Source organism: Hevea brasiliensis, chromosome 11, assembly GCF_030052815.1.
Source record: "Hevea brasiliensis isolate MT/VB/25A 57/8 chromosome 11, ASM3005281v1, whole genome shotgun sequence".
NCBI classification, from domain to species: Eukaryota; Viridiplantae; Streptophyta; class Magnoliopsida; order Malpighiales; family Euphorbiaceae; genus Hevea; species Hevea brasiliensis.
The window spans coordinates 94,203,742-94,231,155 of NC_079503.1; the positions used below are offsets into that span (position 1 = coordinate 94,203,742).

Below are 27,414 nucleotides of genomic sequence, written 5' to 3' on the forward strand. Positions count from 1 at the left end.
TTGAGCTTAAAATGGACTTTAGAATTGAGTTAAGGAATAGTTAGACTTACTACGGGCCTCGAGGGCTTTAGGATGGCCCAAGTCCTAGTGTCGATCCGACCCATAGGTTGAGTAGTGACACATTTGTTATAATAAATTATTAAATTTACCATTTATGATAATTATACTCTACTCTTATTTTATTTCGTAAATCAAATAAGTTTGATTAGGTTAGTTGACAAATGAGTTTGCTTCTCACTTAATTAATCAATATTCAAATGTGGGACCACATAATGAAAAGGATTTTTTTTTTCTTCTTTTTCGGAAAGATTTTAGCATAAAATGATTTGCTTTTAGTAGAACCATCTGCCTCTTTAACGGAGCATAAGACATCAACCTATGACATGTCTACACCAACCACCGGTTAAGTCATTTTATTTATAAAATAATAGATAAATTAGTAAGTTATTAAAAAAATTTTAATTTTTTATAATAATAATTTTTATGAGATTAAATTAATATTTAATAAATTTTATAAAATTAATTAATATTTAATAATTTTTATAAAAATATTTATAAAATAACTACATATAATAATTATCCCGCCTATTTTCAACTATAAATACAAAGGTCCACAGAGTAATATTTTTATTTAGTTCAATAATTTGGAGTTAAATTTCTAATAATATTTAATTATTTGTTGGAGAAAACTATAATTAATGGTTGTACAGTTGTTTTACTTAATTTACATTGCAGTGGGTCGCCTTGGAGAATGGGAAGTCCCAGTCAACACAACTACTGCCAATAAAGAACAAAATATTTTCAACAACTTTGACTATCGTTGAAAGGAGATGAACATCCAGCAATTTAAAGAAATTGTGGTGGTCGTGTCTAAATTCCCATTACCACTTACCAGCTTTTGAGAATAATCTCTGCAAATTAAGATTGGAAAGGGATACCATGGATGATGCTAAAAGACTCTTCCTGAATTCTTTGCTCATGATCCATCTATTCACTTCATCTTTCTGTTCTCGTACCTCCGACATCGTTACCATTAACCAAACCATCAAAGAAGGCCAACTTCTAATCTCTAAAGAAAATCATTTTGCTTTAGGATTTTTTAGCCCCGGCAATTCCAGATATAGATATCTTGGAATATGGTTCCATAAAATACCAGAACAAACAGTGGTGTGGGTGGCAAACAGGGACAATCCAATCAATGGTTCCTCAGGAGTTCTCTCAGTTAACCATCATGGAAATCTCGTTCTCTATGGTGATCATAACCAAATATTTCCTGTATGGTCTGCAAATGTTTCGGTGGAAGTAGCAGATGCTTGTGAAGCTCAGCTGTTGGACACTGGGAATTTGGTTTTAGTCCACGGAAGAAATAAAAGAATTGTGTGGCAAAGCTTTAATTATCCCACAAATACCCTGCTACAAGGAATGAAGATTGGTGTGAACAAGAAAACAGGTCTGGAAAGGTTCCTTACTTCTTGGAGATCAGCACATGATCCAGGAACCGGAGACTATTCATTTAGGCTCAACCCGAGTGGCTCACCAGAGTTTTATCTGTACAAGGGTGCCAAACATTATTGGCGAACCAACCCATGGCCTTGGAGAGAATATGCAGAAGCCTTCAATTACAGTTTTGTTAACAATCTAGAAGAGATATATTTCGCCTTCTCTATTGACTACTCTTCCGTTATCCTAATAGCAATAGTGGATGAGTCGGGATTGCTCAAGCGGCTAACTTGGCATGAGAGTGACGGCCAATGGAAGGAATACTGGTCAGCACCTAAGCACAAGTGTGACTCTATTGGACGGTGTGGTCCTAACAGTCTGTGTGATCCTTACAATATTACTAGCTATGAATGTGCTTGTTTACCTGGGTATGAACCCAAGTTCCCAAGGGACTGGCACCTAAGAGATGGGTCAGGCGGGTGCATTAGAAAGCGACTGAAATCTTCTTCAGTCTGTGGACATGAAGAAGGGTTTGTGAAACTGTCAATGGTTAAGATTCCTGTTGCTTCAGCTGCAGTCTGGGTGGATATGAGTATGAGTCAGATGGACTGCGAAAAAGAGTGCAAGAATAATTGTTCCTGCTCTGCATATGCAAGCATACCAATTGCAGGGAAAGAAACTGGTTGTTTGGCATGGTATGGGGAATTAATAGATACAATATACCATATTGATTATGGATATGATTTGCATGTTCGTGTTGATGCTATTGAATTAGGTATTATATTCTTTCTTATCAATAAATTTGATGTGATTTACAACGTTCGATCATGGATTAAAAACCCAAATAACAATTGGGTATTCATTTTCTTTTCTACTTTCCTACTCATGCAGCTGAGGAAGCTAGAAAATCACACTCCTCTCTTAAAATGGAGGGGATGCTGCCCATTCTGGTATCGTCTGTTGCATCAGTATGGTTTGCCATTGCCATATTTGCCTATTTATGGCTAAGGAGGAGAAGAGGTACAAAGCAGCAAGCCTTCATCCTCTGTTTTGTGCCTTTCCATGCATACACACTTACCACATACGCATATATGAGACTTCTTGCATTACGGTCATTTTAGGGAGAATTTTATATTAAGCATCTGATTGAATTATTGCATTTTGTTCAAAAACAGTGAAGAATAAAAGGAACAGGAGATCAATTGATCTACTCAGTGGTTACAAAGATACTTTGATTGCAAATGAGGTAGAAGACAGTAGTAAGCATCCAGATTTGGCCTTTTTAAGTCTCAGCACTATATTAGTTGCCACTGACAATTTATCTCCAGCTAAAAAAATAGGACAAGGTGGTTTTGGCTCTGTTTATAAGGTAGAGTATCCTCACAATTTTTACAACTGAAGGGTTTCTGAGTGTGATGCACTGATGTATGTACATTATTTTCTTTCTTTCTATGTGTTATTGGGAAGTTCTGAACAATTTAAGTGCTTTAATTTGATTGAAAACCATTCCAGGGTCAGCTAAGAAATGGACAGGACATTGCTGTAAAAAGACTATCAAAAAATTCAGGACAAGGAATAGAAGAATTTAAAAATGAAGTTATGTTAATTGCCAAGCTTCAACACCGGAATCTTGTGAAACTTCTAGGATGCTGTATTCAGGGAGAAGAACGAATTTTAATTTATGAATACTTGCCAAATGGAAGCTTAGATTTGTTTCTTTTTGGTAAGTCTTTTAATGTTTCTATTGCCCTGTTTTAGACTGTTTATGGAGTATGCTATTTAGCTGACTCATATAACAATTGTTAAATTTTGTTATAGATCACACAAGAAAGTCTTGTTTGAGTTGGAGTAAACGCTTCAACATTATTGTTGGAATTGCTCGTGGAATTTTATATCTTCACGAAGACTCAAGGTTGAGAGTTATCCATAGAGATTTAAAATGTAGCAACATTCTCTTAGATGCAGAGATGAATCCCAAGATTTCAGATTTTGGATTGGCAAAAACACTCAAAGGTGACCAAATTCAATACAAGACAAGCAGAGTTGTTGGAACTTAGTAAGTAGTCTTTTGTTGTACAATGCATGACATGATTACTACTAGTGACATTCTTCATCTAGCAGCATATAAATTGAAAAGAAAGAAAGAGGTTATTTTCGTGGCTCGAACCCATGACCTTCAAGTTACAAATGTAGTAACTGTAATGTTACCCCAAAGGCACCCTCTTACACCATAAAAATTGGAATGATCATAAAACTCGTCTCTTAATTTCCTTCTTTTACAGTGGGTATATGTCGCCTGAGTATGCAGTATTTGGAAAATTTTCTACTAAGTCAGACGTCTTCAGCTTTGGAGTTATACTATTGGAGACTTTAAGTGGCAAGAAGAGCAATGGTTTTATTCAGGATCCTTCTCTGAGCTTGATAGGACATGTAAGTGATAGAAACTTCAAGCTGGCTATACTAACAACAATGGTTATAAATTTAATAAAATGTTGATAATTGGTTCTCTGAATTTCCCAGGTGTGGGAGTTATGGAGACAAGGCAAAGCACTGGAGATCATTGATTCATCTCTGAAAGATTCATATAATTCTGATGAAGCCTTGAGATGCATTCAAGTTGGACTCTTGTGTGTTCAAGAAGATGCTTTGGATAGACCAACGATGTTAAAAGTTGTTCTAATGCTGAATAGTGAAATTGCTCTTCCTTCTCCAAAACAGCCTGCCTTCGTTTTCAGAAAATCTCGCAGCAATTCTAACTCTTCACTAATGGGGGATGACGGATCTGCATGCTCTATTAATGATGTGACGATTACCGTTGGTAGCACTCGCTAATTTCATATCAATTCATTTTATAGAGATTTATTATTATCCAGGCATTAATTCATTTAATTTTTCTGTTTCATAAACGAGTCTGGTATAGTCGTGAACGTGCATTACACTTTATGGATCAATAAAATTTTTGATTCTTGAAATCAGCAACTTGGGGAGGATCTCATTTCAGTAAATTGAGAAGGTTTTGATGGGTTAAAAAAGTTTTGATAAATTACCTTATTTTATTTTAAAAAAACTTTGATACACTCTGTCCAAACATATTGTTGTTGACATGAGGGATCACTCAAGTCTAAAATGAAATTTATGATTTGAGTGAGGAAAATTAGAAATTTTGAGCCTGGAATGGTCAAAAGTCTCTGCTTAGCCTAATTGTCAATTATATTTTATTCTCAGATAAATATTAAAGAGAGTAAAAAAAAACTACAAAAATGCCAACATTTTTTTTTTTGAAATTCTAAAATAGTGTTCTTGAAAGGAGGAAAAGTATGAGATACCCTAATATTTTTTTAATAAGTTAGATTAAAAAGTTTAAATCTTTGCACTTATTAACTATTTTATCCAAATGTCTTAATTTTTAACTAATTGACCAATATTCTAAATCCATTTGCATGATAATTGAACTGAATTACCCTAAAATATTTATAAAAATTGATAATAAAAAAATTATAAAAATTGATGCTGACATTGATTATGGGGTGAAAATGTTGTATTGTCATTATTGAAGTTGCTGATCATGAATTATTCTTAAATTGATTTTAAATATTGGATAAAATATCTTTGAATTTTAAAATTTCAATAATTGGTCTAGTCAATAATGTTGGATTATGGAGGAGACAGTGGAAAAATTGAGATTTTTGTTATTTAATTTTTTTTTAATACACTGAAAATCTATATAAATATTATAAAGATAAGCATTGAAATGGGAACATAAAATCCAACTAAAATTTTCTGTAAAACTTACTAAATGATATTTTAATAATTAAGGCAGTAAAAGAATAAAGACAATAATTTGCATAACTATCACTAAGATTAAGATAATTTTCATCTTATGAGAATTTATTTTTATATATTTTATTTTTTTTATATTCATTTTTAATTTATTTTATATTTTTACAAATCCTTTTACAAAGATTTATTAGAATATTTCAAATAAATTAAATATAAATATAGGAAATGTGATATAATTATATTTATATTCAATTAATAATAATTATATCTGTACAATGCATAGGTAACACTCTGCTTGAAGAAGAAAGAATAAAATAAAGATTTATAAAATAAAGTTTTCTTTATATGATTTTTTCAAATCTCCAAAGTTTTTAAGTGTTTAAAAGAAAGGAAAAAATTTTTAAGGTATTTGAGGGTTTTATAAAAGAAAATTTTTTTAAATAATGAAAAATATAGATTTTCTTGGCTGGCGGCGGCAAATACTTGGAGAAAAGGCTAACTTTGACTTGAGAATATATATGATGTGGAGTGTGGACAGGTAGAAAACTGAATGCTCTAAATGTGTTAACTTGGACTCCACACATTCACATTTTGTGTTCCCACAGACACCATCATCATCAACCGAACCATCAGAGAAGGGGACCTTCTGATTTGCAAACAAAATAAATCTGCACTGGGATTTTTTAGCCCTGGCAATTCCAGCTATAGATATCTTGGAATTTGGTTTTATACACTCCCATTGCAAAGTGTTGTGTGGGTTGCCAACAGGAACCATCCAATCATTGGTTTTGCAGGTGTACTTTAACATCAGCCAATATGGAAATCTTGCTCTATATGGTAATAGAGATGAAAAGGTTCCAGTATGGTATACAAATGTTTCAATGGATGTAGCAGATGCTTGTGTAGCTCAGCTCTTGGATTCGGGAAATTTGGTTCTGGTCCAAGGTACAAGTAGAAGAATTTTATGGCGGAGCTTTGATTATCCTACAAATACCTTGCTACCAGGAATGAAATTTGGGTCACTTGCCATGTTGAAAAAAAATTCAGACAAGATCACTGATGAAGACTTCTTTGGGCTTGATGTGGTCGATTCTATTAATTCTCAAAACCAGATGGCGAGGCCCAATATAGGACCTCGGATCCACGAGTGGAGCAACCAAACTGCAGGCGCAATTTCGGTTTTTTCTTTTCTGAAACTTGCAATTTTGCCTGGGTCAAATGTTGAATTTCCACCTTTAGAGATTTTTTTTTTCTGGGCCGAAAAATTCTGTAGAATAATACACTGTATATACTTTGACCTCTATTGAGTTATACGATAAATTATAGATTATATCTTATATATTAAATTATACTGTATCGAATATTCATATAAAAGTAATTGTATTATAAAATTAAAAAGATAAAATTTATTACTTCAACACATATATTAAATATATTTAATAATTTATCAACTTAAATAAATTGTTATTTTAAAATTTCTTCAAATATTAATAGTGTTCCATTTTTCTCAAAATATTAAATTTCACCAAGTCCAATAAAAAATTCATGCAAGGAAGAATGAGAAGAGGTTTGGAAGGCAAAGAAAGAGGTGGATATACCGTCGTACAAGGCTTCATTATAATATTCAAAACCGTAAAAGAGGTTGATTGACTTTCGAAACTTTGATGACCATGATAAACAAGTAATGAAAAAATGATGATAACTTCAGTGACGGGATTGTAAAGGATGGATCCTGACATATTTCAATTTGTCTTCAAGGCTTTGTAATTGGGAAATATTTAAAGAAGAGTGAAATTCTTAGATTTGAAATATTGAATTATAAAATGGGTATTTGGTCAGCGAAAGAGGGGAAACATTTTGTTACATGAATATGACTTTTATACTATTTAAGAAAAGTATAAAGTAGAAATGTGGTGTTTGATTTGAAATATGTTTAGAAATTAAAATTGAATTGAAATTTTGATAAGGTTTTAGTTTGATTTTTTTATTGTTTTGATTTTAATTTAGTATGGTTATCGATTCTTTGATTTCATTTTAGTTCTGTGGTTTCAATTTAATTTTTAATTTTTAAAATAATTTAATATAATCTCTTACTTATAAAGTTATAATTGAATTAGCATATAAGTTTAGAAAAAAAATTAGCGTTTAAGTTTTGAATTAGATTATTAATGTATAAAATATCATATAATATATCTTTTAGCTAATTCTAAATTATATAATCTTTAACTATAAAGTGTATATATAATTTAAGTTTAAGTGTATATATATATATTATTTATTAATTATATATATTTAACTATTAGACACAAATATAATTATGAATTAATATATATATAGTATAGTAATATATTTATAATTAAAAATTATAAGGTAATTTAATATATTTATAACTAAAATTATTAAAAAAATATAAAGAAATAAAATATAATATTATATATATAATTATATTAAAATTATATATATATATATATATATATATATATATATATATATAAATTTAGTTTTTGATTCGATTCTGAGTGAAGAATTAGAATCGAATTAAAATATCAAAATAATTTTGATTTGGTAAGATTTTTTAATTTAATTCAGAACTCTAAAAAATAATATACAGTGTCAGTGTAAAATATGAAATTTCACAATCTATTTAGAACAAGGTAGAATAAAATAATTTTTTTTTAAGTATGATTTTTTTATAATTTTGAAATCCCCATAATATTTTTTTCATATTTAGAAGGAAGAGAAAATATTTTTTTAATTAGAGAGATAAAAAAAAAAGAGTATGATTTATGATAGAGAGAGTAATATCAACATCATCGCGACGACTACAAAATGAAGTTTTTTAAGTATGATTTTTTATGATTTTAAAATTTTAATGGTTTTTAAGTGAAAAGACTTTTAAGGCATTTGAAAGTTTTAAATGGAAAAATTTTAATCTAATGAGTTGAAAAACAGAGATTTTCCATGCTGGCGGCGGCAAATGTTTGCAAAAAAGGCTAACTTTGACTTGAAGATGATGTAGAGTGAGAACAGCTAGAAAAGTGAACGCTCTAAACCTCCCCATTCGTGATGACCTCAGCACAATAAACATCGAGAGAAGATATTATACTTTATTGCCGTAAAAATAAAAGATATTATGCTTTGTTATTAATAAAATTGTCGACTTCACCCAAAGTAAAGTTAGTATTGGCTTTAGAAAGATCTATAATTCATGGATGCTAAAACACTTTCTTTGTATTATGTTTTACTTGGACTCCACACATTCACATTTTGTATTTCCACAGACACCATTACCATCAACCAAACCATCAGAGAAGGGGACCTTCTGATTTCCAAACAAAATAAATTTGCACTGGGATTTTTTAGGCCTGGCAATTCCAGCTATAGATATCTTGGAATTTGGTTTTATACACTACCATTGCAAACTGTTGTGTGGGTGGCCAACAGGAACCATCCAATCATTGGTTCTGCAGGTGTTCTTTCCATCAACCAATATGGAAATCTTGTTCTATATAGTAATAGAGATGAAGAAGTTCCAGTATGGTCTACAAATGTTTCAATGGATGTAGCAGATGCTTGTGTAGCTCAGCTCTTGGATTCAGGAAATTTGGTTCTGGTCCAAGGTATAAGTAGAAGAATCGTATGGCAGAGCTTTGATTATCCTACTAATACTTTGCTACCAGGAATGAAACTTGGGCTTGACCGGAAAACAGGTCTGAACTGGTTCCTGACATCGTGGAGATCAACAGATGATCCTGGAACTGGTGTCTACTTACAGAAGCTCAACCCAATTGGCTCACCACAATTTTTTCTGTACGAGGGCTCCAAACCGTACTGGCGAGGCTCACCATGGCCATGGACAGGAATACCAAATATATACAACTACAGCTTCGTTAACAATGAAGAAGAGATATCCTTTTCCTACTCTCATGATGATAGTTCTGTTCTGTTTCGAATGGTGCTGGATGAATCAGGAATGCTCATGTGGCTTTCATGGCATGAAAGTGATGGTCAATGGAAGGAGTTCTGGTCAGCATCCAAGTATCGTTGCGATTCTTATGGTCGCTGTGGTGCTAATAGCATGTGTGATCCTAACCATGTCAACACATTTGAATGTTCTTGTTTACCTAATTACAAACCCAAGTCCTCAAGAAACTGGGTTCTGATGAGAGATGGATCAGGTGGCTGTGTTAGGAAGCGACTGAAATCTTCATCAATGTGTAGGCAAGGGGAAGGGTTCGTGAAAGTGCCTCAGGTTAAGGTTCCTGATACTTCAGTAGCAGTTTGGGTGAATACGAGCATGACTCGGGTGGACTGTGAACGAGAATGCTACAAGAATTGTTCATGCTCTGCCTATGCGAGCATAAAAATTCCGGGGAAAGAGGTTGGCTGCTTGGCTTGGTATGGGGATTTGATGGACATAGTGGATCTGAAGGACCATAGCGGCTACGATGTGTATGTTCGAGTTGATGCAATTGAATTAGGTATCACATTTATGCTCAGAATTGACTTAAAAACCAGTGGAATTTTTGTTCAAAATCTTAAGCAACTAGCTCTGCACTAGTTTTCTCCGCTGGCACTGTTCTGCTCTGTTATTCCTGCCTAGCTAGCCCCTTAACTTGAGCAAAAACTACCCAAGGGGAGGTAATTTTTTTTTCTTTGTACTTTCCTTCTCACCAATATAACGTCTTGTTTTACTACTTTTGCAGCTGAGATTGCGAGATCAAATGGTTTTCTTGAAATGAAGGGGATGCTGGCCTTTCTGGTAGTTTCAGTTTCATCAGCATGGTTTGCCATTATCATATTTGCCTACTTGTGGCTAAGGAAGAGAAAGAAAAGAGGTAAGATATAAGCTTTAATTTGTCAATCTTTTCTGTACCTTCCCATATGTTTGTTGTAAATAAATGTCTCATTTTCCACATGATTGTTCATAAGCATTTTGTTTTTATGTTGTTAAAAAACAGCGAAGAATAAATCCAAGAAAAGACTGTTTGATTCTATCAGTGGTTCACACTATTACAAAGATACTTTGGAAGCAAATGAGTTCCAGGCAAGCAGGAGTCATCCAGACTTAGCATTTTTCAATCTTAGCACCATATTTGCGGCCACTGATAATTTTTCCCAAGCTAACAAAATTGGACAAGGTGGTTTTGGTTCTGTTTATAAGGTAGTGTGTAACTCTCTATCCACACTCTCAAAATTGAAAGTCTTTTTAGTGTGATTTGTTCTTGTCATGTAGACTCTGGGGTTATGGATGAAAAAATTCAGACTAAATGTACATGATTTTTAGGGTCAGCTAACTAACGGAAAGAAGGTTGCTGTAAAAAGGCTATCAAAAAATTCAGGGCAAGGCATAGAAGAATTTAAAAATGAAGCTATGTTGATTGCCAAGCTTCAACATAGGAATCTTGTGAAACTTCTAGGATGTTGCATTCAGGGAGAAGAGCGAATTTTGATTTATGAATACTTGCCAAATGGAAGTTTGGACTTGTTTCTGTTTGGTGAGTCTAATTTATCTATTGCTATGTTTTATGTTAGTTGCCTAATTGTGTCTCCTTTAAGGGATATGATTGAGATACACAGATTATATATATAATTTAACACTAACTCGATGGAAAATTTCAAAACTTTGAAGATGCAACAAGAAGTTCATTCTTGAATTGGAGTAAACGCTTCGAAATTATAGTTGGGATTGCACGCGGAATCTTATATCTCCACCAGGACTCAAGGTTACGAATCATCCATAGAGACTTAAAAAGCAGCAACATCCTCTTGGATTCAGAGATGAATCCAAAAATTTCAGATTTTGGAATGGCTAGAATACTTGAAGGTGACCAAATACAACACAAGACACAGAGAGTTGTTGGGACATAGTAAGTACTCCAATAAATATTACCCTTGTCACTCACATCAAATAGATTGTCATAAAAGTCCAAGTCTGTCCTTGACATACAAATTCTTTTCTTTTGCAGTGGCTATATGTCACCAGAATATGCTGTGTTTGGAAAATTTTCAATAAAGTCTGATGTATTTAGTTTTGGAGTAATATTGTTGGAGATTATAAGTGGCAAAAAAAGTAATGGCTTCCATCCAGAGGATCCTTCCCTAACCTTGATAGGACATGTGAGTGATGGAAAATTTTGAATTTGTTAACTTCTGAACTGTACAAATGATACTGATAGTTCATTTCATATGTGGTGATGCTATGAACAAAGGTGTGGGAGCTATGGAAAGAAGGCAGAGCATTGGAGATAGTTGACTCAACACTAAAGGAATCATACAATTCCCATGAAGTCATGAAATGTATTCGCATTGCACTCTTATGTGTACAAGAAGATGCAATGGACAGACCAACTATATCAGCAATTATTCTCATGTTGGACAGTGAAATCGATCTTCCTTATCCAAAACAACCTGCTTTCATTTTCAGAACTTCTTGCAGCAGTTCACCAATATGGGAAGGACGAAGTTCTATCAATGAAGTGACAATCACTGAAACTGTAGGTCGCTGATTGAAGAGTAAATGCTTTCATAAACGTTAAAATTCTAATTGTGCAGAATTTTATGATACCTCATGTGACTTTTTGTTAGACTAGCATAACATCCATCATAATCACCTGTGTACCTATCCGTAGCAGTAAGTCTGATTCTTGAATTTTTTTTCTGGTTGTTTTCAGGGTTTTAGAGGCATTGAGGGGGAAAAGAGATCTTAAATGATTTTTTGTTTATATTATTATGGTGTAATTGGTCTTTTCTTTATTTCTTGCTTCCTATTCTTATATGAATTGGATGCTTCTAGTACACTGAAAATCTCTCTGGTGTCCTATCACAGATTTTGTAGACCTTGAAAAATCTTTTTAGAACTCTGATAAGTATGAACCTTTTGGCTTGGAGGTCAAGCTAGAAGAGGATTGGAGAATTGGAGAGCCAAGTTGATATGTTTATTATTGTCATTGACTACGATTTCAACAAAAGAGAAAACTCATTGTCTTTGCCACATATCATATAGATGGTTGTTGTAGACAACCTTGAATGCTGATGCTTGAGACAAAGCTAATGGTTTAGATGAGGAAAAGCCATTAATGGGAAAATCTGAGGATAATGATATTTAATCCAATAAACATTTCCCAGAAGAAAAATATAACTTCTTAGTACAAGGACAGCATGCCAAAGGGCTTATGTAGCCCTTGGAGAACACCAAGCCTGCTAAAAGAAAGTTTCTGCACATTTGCTTCTGTTAGAACACAGAGCATAAAAGAGAAAGAAATTGAACATAAATTTTCCTGGAATATAACATCAGCACTCTCACATTCACTAACATAAAGCTCCTTATAACAAAAAAAAAAAAAATGAATATTATGCATTGTAAGCAAGTGGTGTCTTTTGGTGAAGACGTACTAACAGTTAGTGAAGATTAAAAAAAAAAAATTAAGATCTAGAATATGCATTGAGTGCATGTTATGCATTGTAAGCAAGTAGCAGCTGCTCTTAATCTTCACCATCTTTTGTTGAGCTAACATCTCGTGGTGTCGTTAGTTTATTATAACTGGCAAAATTAAGAAGTTTTATAAATTAAGAAGTTCATGTGTTGATCTTCTTGTGGAAGTAATCAATATCTACTTTTGCTTGGATAGGCATAAGGTTCTTTTTGGGAAAAAAGGTTTTTTGTTTTAATAATTGTTCACTTACCTAAATACAATTAGAATATAATAGAAACATCTTTTGGGTATTTTCATAGTTTTGATTTAAACTCTTCTTTAGTTTTGGTAGTTTTATTGTATTAACTATTGGTATTAAAGTTTATTAATTAATTAGTATATAAAATTACATATAAAGGAAATTAAATTATAAGTGCATATAACAAGTATCAATAATGTGAATGCACAATAAAAAAAAAAAAAAAAAAGTTAGAAGGCCCGGCCTATGTAAGGGCCTGTTTTGAAGTGAAGGCTAGTTCATCCTCATGGGGCTTCTGGTGGAGAAGCATGAAATGATGAAAGTGAGAAAATTTATGTAATACAAGGCCCCAAAATACATACAAGCTTATGGTTATGGATTTCTCATTCTTTTCTTTGTTCTCTTCTCTCAGCAGTTGGTAAAAAAAATGAATAGTTTATCAAATTTTAGTATCTCAATAAAATAAAATAAAATTTCAATATTTGATTTTTTTATATATATAGATTAAGTTCTATAATTTCTAGATCCAAGAAGGAAGACAATTTTGTCAAAAATATTTATAAAGATGAAATTTCCAAGCAATTACCACAAACACATGGTAGGCAAAGAAAAAACTTTTGAATCTTCTCATCATACACAGCATAAACATCTTGGAATTTAGTTCCATCAGGTTTCTAAACAATCTGTTGTGTGGGTGGCAAAAAGGGACAATCTTATCACTGCCTCATCAGGAATTCTCTCGAGCAACCCATATGGGAACCTTGTTCTTTATAATGATCCTGACCAAAAAGTTCTGCTCTGGTCTGCAAATGTTTCAGGGGAAGCAACTGATTCTTGAGTGGCTCAACTCTTGGATTCAGGAAATTTGGTTTTGCTCCATGGCAGAAATAAAAGATTAGTGTGGCAAAGCTTTGATCATCCTACTGATACCCAACTACCTAGAATGAGACTTGGGCTAAATCGGAGGAGAGGTCAAGAGTGGATCCCAACCTCATGGAGATTAGAAAAGGGTAAATTTTAATAACTATCCCTGAACTTATATGGTTATAACTATACAGTCCTAAAACTTTAAAACGTAACATAAAACCCCCTAAACTTTCAAATTTTGTACAGTAAAATCCCTCTAATTTTCAATTACTGATTTTTCAGTTGAAAACTGATGTGAACAGCTCCCGCATGGCTCTTAATTAACATTTCTCTCTCCTCTCTTATTCAAATTGTAAAATTATTCTCTCTGCACCTGAAAAATCATTCTATTTACAGTGAGAAAAAAGTTTCAATTTACATATAACTTGAGAGAGAAAAGAGAAATATTGATTAAGCTCCACGCTAGAACTGTTCAGGTCAGCGTCTAACTGAAAAACCGACAATTAGAGGTTAGAGGGATTTTTATATTACATTTTTAAATTGAAGGACTATAATGTTATACTAACTAAGTTCAGGGACGGTTGTCAAAATTTATTCGATCAGAAGACGACCCTGGAGACTACTCGATTAAGCTCCATATGATGGGCATACGGCAAATCTTTCTATACAAGGGCTCGAGACCTCAATGGCGAGCCTCCCTGTGGCCATGGAAGATATTCTCAGATATATGCAACTACAGTTACGCATTCAATCAAGAGGAGATATACTTTTCCTACCATCTCAAAGATGCTCCTATTATCCTAAAAGTAATTGTGGATGATTCAGGATTCAACAAGTGGCTAAGGTGGCACAAGAGTGATAGCTAATGGAAGGTGTTCTGGATTTAGATGCATGGTGTGGTTCTTATAGTAAGTGCAGTCCTAGCAATCCTGATGTATATGAGTGTTCTTGTTTACCTGGGTATGAACCCAAATCCCCAAGGGAACAGATCATAAGGGTAACAATTATAATCTGTATGTTCGTGTTGATGCAACTGAATTAGGTATTTCAACAAATTTTGAAATGCAATACTAATCTTCATAAACAAGACTAATAGCCTGTTCTGAACAAATTCTGTGTACTGGTTCTGTTATATTCTTAGCTTTTACTTCTTGATTCAAATCCAAAGGAAAGGCAACATTTTTCGCTTTGGAGTAATATTATGTTCTTTTTTCCACTGATGCAGCTGCATATGCCTCGAAGTCAAACTTTTTTCTTAGAAAGGGGCTAGACATTCTAATACTGTCTGTCGTTATGGCTCTGTTATTTGCCTATTTGTGGATTAGGAGGAGGAAGAAAACTGGTAAGAAACAAACTTACCTGTTACATTGTGCTTTTCCATGTTTATTTAATCTGCTTAGGAAAAAAAAAAAAAACCCTCATCTGCATTGGAGAAGTCGCTTACTGTTCTCTACATGATATAAGGAACACAAAGGACTATCTTCCTAAACACTGCCTAAAAGATTTGTCTGAAACTTTATTGCTATTTACACAGCCCTAGAATCCATCAACAAGTAGATTAATCATTAGTATTTAATTTTTTCAAGGACAGTGATGAAGAACAAATGGGAAAGAAAACTCTTTGATCCTATCTCTAGTTCAATCTACCATAAAAATACTTTAGTGGCTAGTGAGCTTGATCAGAGTAATCATCCTCCTGACGTAGCATGTTTCAATGTCAGCACCATGGTTGCTACCACTAACAACTTCTCTCCTGCTAACAAACTTGGCCAGGGTGGCTTTGGTTCAGTTTATAAGGTGAAGTCTCTATGCAACATCTGAACGCTTATTAGCTTTATAGGGCCATATGTTTACATGGGTCTGCTTTACCGTGTGATTGTGAGATTCTTCAACTGCATGAACAAACTAATAGACATAATTGTTCACCGAAAATTGACTCTTGTGGACATGATTTCAGGGTCAGCTATCAAGTGGACAGGAGGTTGCTGTAAAATAACTATCCAAAAACTCAGGGCAAGGAATAGAAGAATTTAAAAATGAAGTTATGTTGATTGCAAAGCTTCAACATAGAAATTTAGTGAAACATCTAGGATGCTGCATTAAGAGAGCAGAGCAAATGCTAATTTATGAATATTTGCCAAACAAAAGCTTGGATTCATTTCTTTTTGGTAAGCATTTTTGCTCATCTGTTGCTTTGAGTTAAACTGCCAGTCCATTTTTTACTGTTTCAGAACAAATATGGTTGAGATGTACAACCATAGACTGCATGATTTAACACATTAACTCAAATGAAGAATATCTAAAATTTTGTGGTACATGGAACAAGAAAATCATTACTGGATTGGATGAGATGCTTCAATATTATAATGGGGATTGCTCGTGGGATCTTATATCTTCACAAAAACTCAAAGCTGAGAATTATTCATAGAGATCTAAAATATAGCAATATATTATTAGATAAAGAGATGAACCTAAAAATATTAGATTTTAGTATGGCTAAAATAGTCAAAGCCGACTAAATTCAAAAAAGGACAAATAGAGTTGTTGGAACGTAGTAAGTATATGATTATACAGTAGTTGATCACTATGAATGTCATGAATACTCACTTGCTCGGTCTAATTCAACAACTTTCTCAATACAGAGAGTACATGTCACCAGAATATGCAGTGTTTTAAAAATTTTCATTAAAATCTAATATATTTAGTTATGGGGTGATATTACTAGATATTGTGAGTGGCAAGAAGAGCAATGAGTTTTACCAAGAGGATTCTTCCTTGAGCTCGATAGGACATGCAAGTAATGGAAACTTTTAGTTTTAGATACCTATATTGGATGGTTCATCCTCGTATGCTAATGCTTCGAACTCTACAGGTGCGGAAGTTATGGAAAGAAGATAGGGTGTTGGAGATGGTTGATTCATCGCTAGAAGGGTCATATTCACCCCATGGAGTCTTGAGATGCACTCAAATTGGGTTCTTATGTGCTCAAGAAAAGGCTATGGACAGACCAACTATGGTAGAAGTTGTTCTGATTTTGAGTAGTCAAACAGCTCTTCCCTCTCCAAAACAACCAGCTTTCATTTTTATAGCACAATCTAGTAGCAATACTATATCAGTAGGAGGGGTGAGCAGATTTCGGTTCAAACTGAAAAACCGAACCAAACAGAATCAATTCGATTCGATCGGTTCAGTTTTAAAATTTAATCGGTTCGGTTCGGTTTTATTTTATAAAAATTTCAATTATTTTGGTTCGGTTCAATTTTGAAGAGAAAAAAATCAATTAAATCAAACCAAACTGAATATTAATTTTATATATTCAAATCGAATCGAATTAATTTTTGAATTGATTTATTTTTATGGAAAATTTATGAATTATATATATATATATATATATATATATATATATATATTGTTTAATTTCATTGATTAATGGTTATTAGGTTTAAATCAAAGTTAAAATTAGATCAAATAACTTAAAAATCAAGTCTAAATTAAAAAATTAAATAAAAATCAAAACCGATCAGTTTGAATCTAATCGAACTGAAATAGAGTGATTCGATTCGATTCGATTTAATTTTTCATCCATTTTGATTCGATTCAATTTTAAAAATATATAATTCGATGTTGTTCAATTCGATTTGAACCAAATACTTACCCCTTTCAGTAGGAATATGGGAGGAGGAAGGCTCGTCTTCCATCAATGAGGCTACAATTGTGACTTTTGTAACCCGTTAAAGATTATAGGCTCTCCTTAAATGTGTATGTGAATCGTAATTATAGACCCAACCAAGTCTATCTGGGATTTTCAGAAATCCTCCATCAAAGTTGGGTTTTGAGTTTGCATTCTAATTGTCTCCTCCCTGTTTAAGTTCAATGTTGCTCTTAAAATAGGTGAAGGAGACAATATCAGTACTAATGGTAGTAAAAGGATTACCGGATTTGACCAGCGAGCATAACTCGTCGTGAGAGAAAAGAAGAGACTGGCTGGCTAGCGACAAGCCATTTTCTACTCGGATTTCTCCAGAATCCAGACGCCAGGGAACTTTGACCACCAGGTATTTCTCCAACAGTAGACTGGATTTGTCGTATTGCCCAGGGCCCAGTTTTTGGGTCACTTGCCATGTTTAAAAAGAATTCAGACAATATAAATAAATAATGGGCTTCTCAGTGATGATTTCTTTGGGCTTTATGTGATTTCTTTGGGCTGGATGTGGTCGATTCTATTAATTTTCAAACCAGATGGATCGAGGCCCAATATAAGACTTGGGATCCACGAGTGAAGCAAGCAAACTGCAGGCGCACTTTCGGCTAGTTTTTCCTGAAACTTGCAATTTTGCACGCGTCAAATGTTGAATTTCCACGAAATTTTTTTTTCTGGGCCGAAAAATTCTGAACTGTAATACAATGGATAAACCTTGACTATTGTCGAGTTGTATGACAAATATATATATATATATATATATATATATATATATATATATATATAAAGGGATGATGTATTCTTAGGAAAATGATATAGCACATTTTTTGAAAATTTTACTACATATCATTTTTCATAAATAATTTCATTTATACTAATTATTATGTAATTTTTTAATTTCTCTTTTAATTATTATTATTATTTATAATACTATCTTATGATTTAAATTTTTTTTTAAAATTTTATTTTTAAAAATTAAGACTTTTATAATTAAATATAATATTTAAAAATTATTTATATTATTTTTTTATAAATTCATTTATATAAAAATATTATTTACCATGTGTTACTCTCAATAATAATAATAATAATAATAATAATAATAATAATAATAATAATAAGTCATTGATGACTATTAGTTTAAAGAAAATTGACTATTAATTTGTAATCTCATAATCAATTATCATATAATTTAATCAATATTAAATTATTTCATATCTTTAATAAATATTTTTATTATATTGTTATATTTTCTATTATTTTTATTATGAAATTTTTATTAAAAATTTTGAGAGACAAAAAGTATAATTTACATAAAAAGTTATAAAAATAAAATATAGAGATTTGACTTATTTATAATTAATATTTATTATTTTTTATGTTAATGATTTAATATTCTTTTTATTTCACTTTCCTAAAATTAATTAATACTTATTATTATTATCATTATGGCTAACTTATGACGATTCAATTAAAATGATCAAGTAAATAGGAAATATTTTATTGTTATAAAAATTAAATTTAAATGTTTATTACTGCTTTTTAATTAAATAATATTTAATTATAAATTAATTTTTTATTTAAATAGTTTTCATTTATTTGTCTATATATAATATGTCATATGAGACATTTAATACACATTAAGTACTATCTTCTTATCAAATATTTTCATTTTACCTACATGCTTTTAAATTTTTTTTATTTGCACTATTTTTTTATTATTTCTTTCAAAATTTATTAGTTATCATTATCAAAATTTATTTATTTAAATATATTTAATTGATTATTAATTTTTTATAAATTTCTTATTTAATATTTTATAAACTTTGAATATTTTATTTCATTATAATTATATATCAAAAGAAATGATAATTAATATTTTAATTATCCATATTTTACTATCATTGATTTTCAATAGAATTAATTTTAAATTTTAATTAAATATCTATATTTTTATGCATAAATTATCTCTTAACTATATTTTTATATAAAAGTAGAATTTTAAAAATAAATTACAAATATGATTGCATCAAAAATTTAACTATAAATAAAGATGATTCAAAAAAAATTAAAATGATAGTATCAAATTATAGAACCTGTTTTTAAAAAAATAATATATATTTTAATATTTATTATATTAATAAAAAATGATGATATTTTAAAATTTTAATTTTTATAAAATGTATTTATTTTATATTATAAATTTACAAAAAGTTATAATCTTTTTTGTCAAAGAATTATTTTATAAAATTATATTAGATTGATAAAAAAGAATTTACCAGTATTTTAAAAAAATAAAATAATAGAATGTTGTTTTTAATTAATAATAATATTATATATTTTCATTATTATTAACATTAAATAATGCATTTCATTATTAGTACTTTAATTTTTTATCATATTAATAATAAAAAATGTTATATTTATATACTTTTAAAATAATATTATTTTCTATTAATTTAATGTATTTTTTGTAATTTATAAAAAAATAAATATTGATTTATATAAATTATGAGATAAAATATAAAAATTTCATAAAATTTAAATTATTTTTGAATAAAATATTTTTATTACATTTTAAACAAAATAATCATGAAAACTAACATTTTAAATTAAATAATCATGAAAACTATTATTAATATATATATATATATATATATATATATAATTAAATAGGTATTTTAATTAATTATATCATAAATTAATTAAAAATGTATTATTATAACATGTAAAAATTTATTTAAATTAAATTAAATAAAGAAAAATTTTAATTTAAAATTAATTTTATAATAATTTATCTTATTTAAAATATAATTAAAAATTAAATTAAAAAATAAAATTATAAATTATCCATGCATAATATTGTATTATGCTATTTATAGAGTATATTTAATATATTAAAAGATAATATATTTAGTACTCAAAAAAAATAATTACACTATAAAATTAAAAAGATAAAACCCAATACTTTATAAATAAATGTGTAGATATATCGATTATACCTAATAATTTTTTGAGTTATATAAATTGTTATTTTAAAATTTCTTCAAGGATTAATAGTGTTCCTTTTTTCCAAAAGAATTTTTCAAGAAAAAATATTAAATTCCACCAAGTCCAATAAAAAATTCATGCAAGGAAGAATGAGAAGCAGGTTTGGAAGGCAAAGAAAGAGGTGGATATACCGTCGTACAAGGCTTCATTATAATATTCAAAACCGTAAAAGAGGTTGATTGACTTTCTAAACTTCATAACCATGACTAAACATGTAATGAAAAAGTGAAATGAAAGAATGGTGTAACTTCAGTGACGGGACTGTAAAGGATAGATCCTGATATATTTCAATTTGTCTTCAAGGCTTTGTACTTGGGAAATATTTAAAGAAGAATGAAATTGTTAGATTTGAAATATTGAAATCTTGAATTATAAAACGAGCCTCTGGTCAGCGAAAGAAGGGAAACATCTTGTCATATGAATATGACTTTTATATTATTTTGAAAAGGTGTAAAGTTGGAGGATGTGATTTTGGTTCGGATTAAAGTAAAATTAGAATGGAATCAAAATTTAGATAAGGTCTTAATTTTATTTTTTATTGTTTCGATTTTGATTTGATATAGTTTTTGATTCTTTGATTTTAATTTAATTCGATATGATTTCAATTTAGTTCTTGATTTTTGAAACAATTTTATGTAATTATTTTTTTAAAAAATCGTAATTGAATTAACGTTTAAGTTTTGATAAAAAAATTTTGGTATTTAAATTTTAAATTAAATTATTAATACATAATATATCATATCATATATTTTTTAGTTTTTTCTAAATTATATAATCTTTAATCATGATGTGTATATATAATTTAAGATTAAGTATATTATATAATATAATAGTGTAAGTATGTTATATATATACATTTGAATTATTTATTAATTATATAATGTTTAACTATACAATGCAAATATAATTATGAATTAATATATATAGTAGTACATTTATAATTAAGAATTAATAGATAATTTAATATATTTATAACTAAAATTATTAAGAAAATATAGAGAAATGAAATATAATATTAGATTATATTTAGCTTCTAATTATTTATGCACATATAAACATATATAATTATATTAAAAGTATATAATAAATTAAAAAAATAGTAAAACATATATATAAATTTAGTTTTCAATTCGGTTTTGAGTGAAGAATTAGAACCAAACAAAAAATATCAAAATAACATTAGTTCGACACGATTCTTCGATTTGGTTCGGGGCTCTTGAGAACAGTTTATCGCTCTAGTATAAAGTATGGACTTTTACACTTTATTTGTAAGAAGGTAGAGTAAAGTAACTTTTTTTATATTTTTGAAATCTTCATAATATTTTTTTCATATTTGGAAGGAAGGAAGGAAAAATTTTTTTAAGGTATCTAAAGGTTTTAAAAAGAAAACTTTATTAATTTACAATTTAATAGGTGAAAAAATAGAAAATCTTACTTTAAAAAATTGCATACTTTCCAAATGCAAGTTAAAAGTAATAAATTTATTTAGAGCAAAATTTTTCAAGAAAAGTAAAGATTTCGAAAGGTTTTTCATTTTATCAACCCACTAAATTGGAAAGATTTTTATACATTATCTTGTTTTATTTTAAAAACCTTAATACACTCTATCCAAACATATTGTTATTGACATGAAGGATCACCTTAACTCTAAAATGAAGTATATGGTTTGAGTGAGGAAAATTAGAAATTTTGAGCATGGAATGGTAAAAAATCCCAGCTTGGCCTAATTGTCAATTATATGATATTTTATACTCATATAAATATTAGAGAGATAAAAAAAACAAAACAAAAACAAAGATGATTTATGATAGAGAGAGTAAAGTCAGCATCATTGCGACGATTACAAAAATGCCAACATTTCTTTATAAAATAAAGTTTTCTAAGTACAATTTTTTATGGTTTTTAAATTTCAATAGTTTTTAAGTGTTTGAAAGAAAGAAAAGACTTTTAAGACATTTGAAAGTTTTAAAAGGAAATTTTTTTTAATTTGGTGAGCTGAAAAATAGAGATTTTCTTGGCTGGTGGCTGCAACTATTTGGAGAAAAGGCTAACTTTGACTTGAATACGTATATGATGTAGAGTGTGGACAGCTAGAAAAGTGAACGCTCTAAACCTCCCCATTCCTTAGTGGGCAAATTATTAAGAGTGTGTAAATGCAAAAATAATTATAAAAAAGAGGTGAGATATAAATTATTTACCAAAAGAGAGTGAAATTTGATGACTTGGTAGAGAGAGAGAGAGGGAAACTCAACTATTACTAGCGTCTAAGTATTAGGAAAAAATTAAATAAGTTTCTATGGACTCAAGTGTAAAAAAAATAATTAAAAAATCATTTGCCAGCAGGACGCTACTGTAAACCCTTATTTTGTGATGAGTATGTGCATTGTGGCTGTGGGAAACCCAATGATGAAAAAATTATATGACTGTAAGATGTAATTGGAGGCATGGAGCTAAATTATTAATTTCGTGGCATGATCTTGAAAAAATATATATATATATATATATATATTTTTGGAAGTGAATTTAATTAAATTTAAATAAATTTTATTTTGTTTAAATTTAATATGGATAGTTTTTAAATGTACCTAATTAAGTTTAATTAGGCCCCATAGGCCTAAGAAAGCCTAGTAGGAATTTTAATAGAACCCATTTAATTTATTTTTTTAAAAATTAAAATAAGAAAATATCTTTTTCTTTATCCCTCTCCCATACAATCTCTCTCTCTCCCTTTAGTCCCACTCTATTCCTCACTCCCTATTGGTGCCACCCTCTTTTCCTCTCTTCTTATTGGTTGAAACACCTCACCCATATCCCAATCTCACCCAAATTTCCCAATCTCAGTTATTTAAGTTATCTAAACCTTATCACACTAGGATTTCAAACCCTACCACACCTCTTCCTCACTCCTTATTGGTGCCTTCCCCTTCCCCTCTCTTCCTATTGGTTGAAACACCTCCTCCATATCTCAGTCTCACTCAAATTCTGCAATCCTAGTTGTTTAAGTTATCTGAACTTTATTACCCTATGACTCTAAACCCTATCATAGGACGGAATTTGATCAGGGAGAGTAACTCGTGAGAGAGAAGAGAGTGGCTGGCTCTGACTCTGAGTCCGGCGACAAGCCATTTTCCACTCGGATTTCTCTAGAGTTCAGACGACAGGGAACTTTGACCAGGGATTTCTCCAGCGGTTGAATGTATGGTATTGCCCGGGCCCAAGTTCATGAGCAACTTGCTGTATTTAAAAAGAAGCCGGACAAGAGAACAAATAATGGGCTTCTCACTAGCTGTTGTAATGAAAAATTCTTTGGGTTTCATGTGACTGATTCTATTAAGTTTCAGAACCATGTGGATCGAGGCCCAATATAAGACTTGAGATCACTTTTCGGCTAGTTTTGTCTAAAATTTGCAATTCTGGAAAAGACTGTTGAATTTCCTTATCAATCTTTGGGGGAAAAAATGTTGAATTTCTACCTTTAAAGAATGACATTCTGAAGAATAGTACAATGCGTATACTTTGACCGTTGTCGAGTTCTAAAATTTTTAGGTCTTAAAAGTTTCCATTTTTTTAAAGAATTTTTGAAGTAAAGAGTATTAAATTTCCACCAACTCCAATAAAAAATTCATCCAAGAAAGAATGAGGAGCAGGTTTGGAAGGTAAAGAAAGAGGTGGATATACCATGATGCAAGGCATTACTTAAAATATTCGAATTTCGAAACCGTAAAAGAGGTGGATTGCTAGTGACTACAATGAGCATGAGAGGAAGAACAAGTATGTGGTTTTTACGCTCGAGTCAAAGTGGTATTTATGTAAATTTCTCTCAATAATGATGATTCTAGAATTTAAACACTTGATTTTGCAAATAAAATTCACAGCAGGATCAGTTGCACGTCACTGATAACTTCAGTGACGAGATTATAAAGGATAGATCTGTCTATAAGGCCAAATTAAATAAAAGCTTTTCTTTGTATACAAGAAACATCATTAATTATTCTACAATGAATTGCTTCTTGCGAGGATGCATGTTATGGTGAATCCTTAGAAATTTTTCATTGCATTCATTTTGTTTTTACTCCTCCTCAAAGTTTGCATTTCTATTGATATCATTACTCCTAGCCAACCGATTGCTGATGGTGACATTTTAGTCTCTAGTGGACGCATCTTTGTCCTTGCATTTTCAGCTCTGGCAATTCTACAAATCGGCACTTGGCAATTTGTTATCTTGTTCACAACCAAACTGTTGTATGGGTAGGAAACAAAGATAATCCTGTCAATAACACTTCACGGCTCCTTTCAATTCAAAGCGATGGAAACCTTGTTTTATTTGACAGGAATAACAATATTTCTGTCTGGGCCACAAACACTTCAGTGTCAGTCAAGAAAACTTTCCTAGCTCAGCTCCTTGATTCAGGTAATCTTGTTGTATTCCAGGATGATGCTAAAAGGTTATTTTGCGGCAAAGTTGCGACCATCACACAAACACTATGATTTCCATCTTCAATAATCAATGCAGACAGACTGCATTCTTTTATCCTAGGAGGAAAGGTGTATCTTGCAACGTAAATATCTTCTTCAATTAATGACCTCTCAACCTCAATTTTTTCTTAGCATGCATAAGATTGGTGATATCAGTGTTTATAATTATAAATACCGTTGATCTCCTTATCTTACGAGAGAAAAAAACAGGTCTTACCGTTCAATGTTATTCTTAAATTCATGACTTCATGATTCCAATGCATATAGAATATTAAGAGTTAGATTAACCTTCAAGGCAAAACATCATGGCTAGAAAAGCATTTAAATTTGTCTATCCATTAAATTAGCTACTCAGGCTATAAATAATTAGATAATGAAACATTCATAATTTTTTTTTCAAAAGGCAGTGAAAACAGGTTTGCATTAGCACATTGGGGAATATGAGGATTAAAAACATAAATCTAATAAGGAAATAAATACCTCTGAAAATAAATAACTCTAGAAGCAATAGCTGGACAGTCCAAGAAAGTAGAATAACTCAACACGATAAAGGTCCTATTCTGCAATATTAGCTGTTCTAGTAGCTATTAGATGTTTTACTAGCTGTTAGATCTGTTTATATTATGATTTAAAACAAAAGTACTCGATAAATTATTGTTGGATTAGCTGTTAAATATAAAAATAGTAACATAATCTTGTTGACCCTTGTCAAAACGCTCACTCAATCTCTAAAAACTATGAGGAGTAGCTTTTCATGAAATATCTCCTAGTGTTTTGACTATGGTCAAAACTAGTCAAAATACTAATAGTTATTGCCTGACAAAGCCTAAATATATATACTAGTTATCTTAAATAAACAAAAAAAAAATCGAAAAAAAAAACAATAAATCGCAGGCTACAAAGCAATGTTTGAGTTGAAATTCAAAACCTCACATCCTAACTATAATTTTTTTTTTTTTAATTCCTTCTTGCGAAGCTCTCTAGGCATCAAGGGTTCATAACTTTGTCTGTTTTCATCTTCCTCATCTCGAAGAGAAGAGAGAGGAGAGGGGGGGGGGGGGTGGTGGTGGGGGGGTGTTTTGGTAAGAAAAAGAGCAACCCAATAGCCTGGAGAGCACAGAGACCATGGGCACTCCAACAATTATTCTACTGAAAGTAAGCTTGAAGACCATCAAATCAAAGTAAAAGGTAGTGAAAGAGTAGAAGAAAATCCCTTTCTCAATAAATACATGAATGAGCATTGCAAGAAAAGAGAAACATCATAAATTTGAGAACTAATCGTCTCAAAAAAGGAAGAGGAACCGTCAAAGCAACACTCTTTGCAATGAAACAATATGGTTTTGCGTGGATGGCATGTATAAAAGAAATGGTTAATCTGATGTGGCACGTGTAAAGTGGGGAAAAAAAACTGTGCGAAGGGAGACGGAAGACAAAATAAAACCTCAAAGGAAAAGACAATAACACCTCCAATTAAGCCCAAACCACAAAATCACACTCCAATTTTCACTGTACAAACAATAGTAAAATTTTTCGGATAACTTTTATAGCTAGTCTCTGAATTTTGTTTTGTATTTCAATTATATCTCTCTTTACTTTAATTTGTTATAAAAAAAATTCTTAAATTTTAATTTTATTTCGAAAAAATTACTTTAGCCTGTAATAACAACTTTTCATATTAAAAAAATTCCTTTATGCTATAGTATGACATCTGCAAATACAGATTCAATACTTCCTATTGAGGAGCAATCCTCCTCCTTTACTGGAAGCAGATCGTTGTGATAGCATTAACATTTTCGTGAAAAGTCCAGATGGTGGTTGAAATGGCCGGTGTTTTTTAGGTGTGAGAGGAAAGAAAGCAAAAAGGTAATTTCATTACTTTTTTTTAACCTAAAAAACCTTCTATAGCAGTTTAGAGGGATTTTTGTAAAATAAAAATAAAGTTCAGAGATTTTTTAGTAACAAATTAAAATTGAGAGACGGAAGTAAAACACGGAGCAAAGTTTAGAGATGGACTATAAAATTACTCAAAATTTTTCATAAAAAAATTATGTATTTTAATGCGTTTAATCATGTGAAAACAGGTGCATGAAAGAAGTAAATATGAGGAAAAATATTTCTGAAATGTATTTTTAATTGGCACAAACTTGACTATAATCCATTGGGTTTCAACGTGAAACTTGGCCAATCCTTCCTTCCAAGATCAAATATTCAACATTTCTATTTCCATCATAGGTAAATTATTTTGCATGAATCAACGGGACGGTCGGACTCAGATTTCTAAAGTCCATACTCTTTCTTTTCCTCTGTTATGCTCTGCTTTTCCTCTGTTAAGTATTACATTCTCATGTACTATTACTAGGCTAAAATTATCTCCGAGTTTGAGTCTGCTTTAAGCTAGGCTTATTTGCTGGTCTGTTTGGGCTCTA

General features: G+C 30.8%; 2 protein-coding genes and 1 pseudogene across 2 annotated transcripts; all 3 read left to right on the top strand.

The window, feature by feature from the left end:
• Positions 1-827: 827 nt before the first annotated feature.
• Positions 828-12,170, top strand: LOC110650416 (uncharacterized). The gene is given in 14 exon segments (XM_058130369.1): positions 828-2,215; positions 2,332-2,460; positions 2,616-2,809; positions 2,953-3,163; positions 3,259-3,496; positions 3,723-3,870; positions 3,961-4,368; positions 8,414-9,701; positions 9,927-10,058; positions 10,182-10,384; positions 10,508-10,718; positions 10,853-11,090; positions 11,190-11,340; positions 11,433-12,170. Coding segments are annotated over 14 exon segments (5,124 nt in total). The 5' UTR covers positions 828-939; the 3' UTR covers positions 11,730-12,170.
• Positions 12,171-13,180: 1,010 nt separating this feature from the next.
• LOC131170357 (G-type lectin S-receptor-like serine/threonine-protein kinase At1g11410) lies at positions 13,181-14,627 on the top strand. Its single transcript, XM_058129412.1, has 3 exons — positions 13,181-13,216; positions 13,565-13,705; positions 14,337-14,627. The coding sequence occupies exons 1-3, from the start codon at positions 13,181-13,183 to the stop codon at positions 14,625-14,627; spliced, it is 468 nt and encodes a 155-aa protein (XP_057985395.1).
• Positions 14,024-26,807, top strand: LOC110650412 (G-type lectin S-receptor-like serine/threonine-protein kinase At4g03230; annotated as a pseudogene).
• The last annotated feature ends 607 nt before the right edge of the window (positions 26,808-27,414 follow it).

Coding starts and splice junctions, on each gene's coding strand:
- LOC131170357 (XM_058129412.1), top strand. CDS start 13,181: ATGGGGCTTCTGGTGGAGAAGCATGAAATGATGAAA. Junction 13,217..13,564: donor AGAAGCATGAAATGATGAAA/GTGAGAAAATTT, acceptor TAGTTCCATCAG/GTTTCTAAACAATCTGTTGT. Junction 13,706..14,336: donor TTCTGCTCTGGTCTGCAAAT/GTTTCAGGGGAA, acceptor AACTAAGTTCAG/GGACGGTTGTCAAAATTTAT.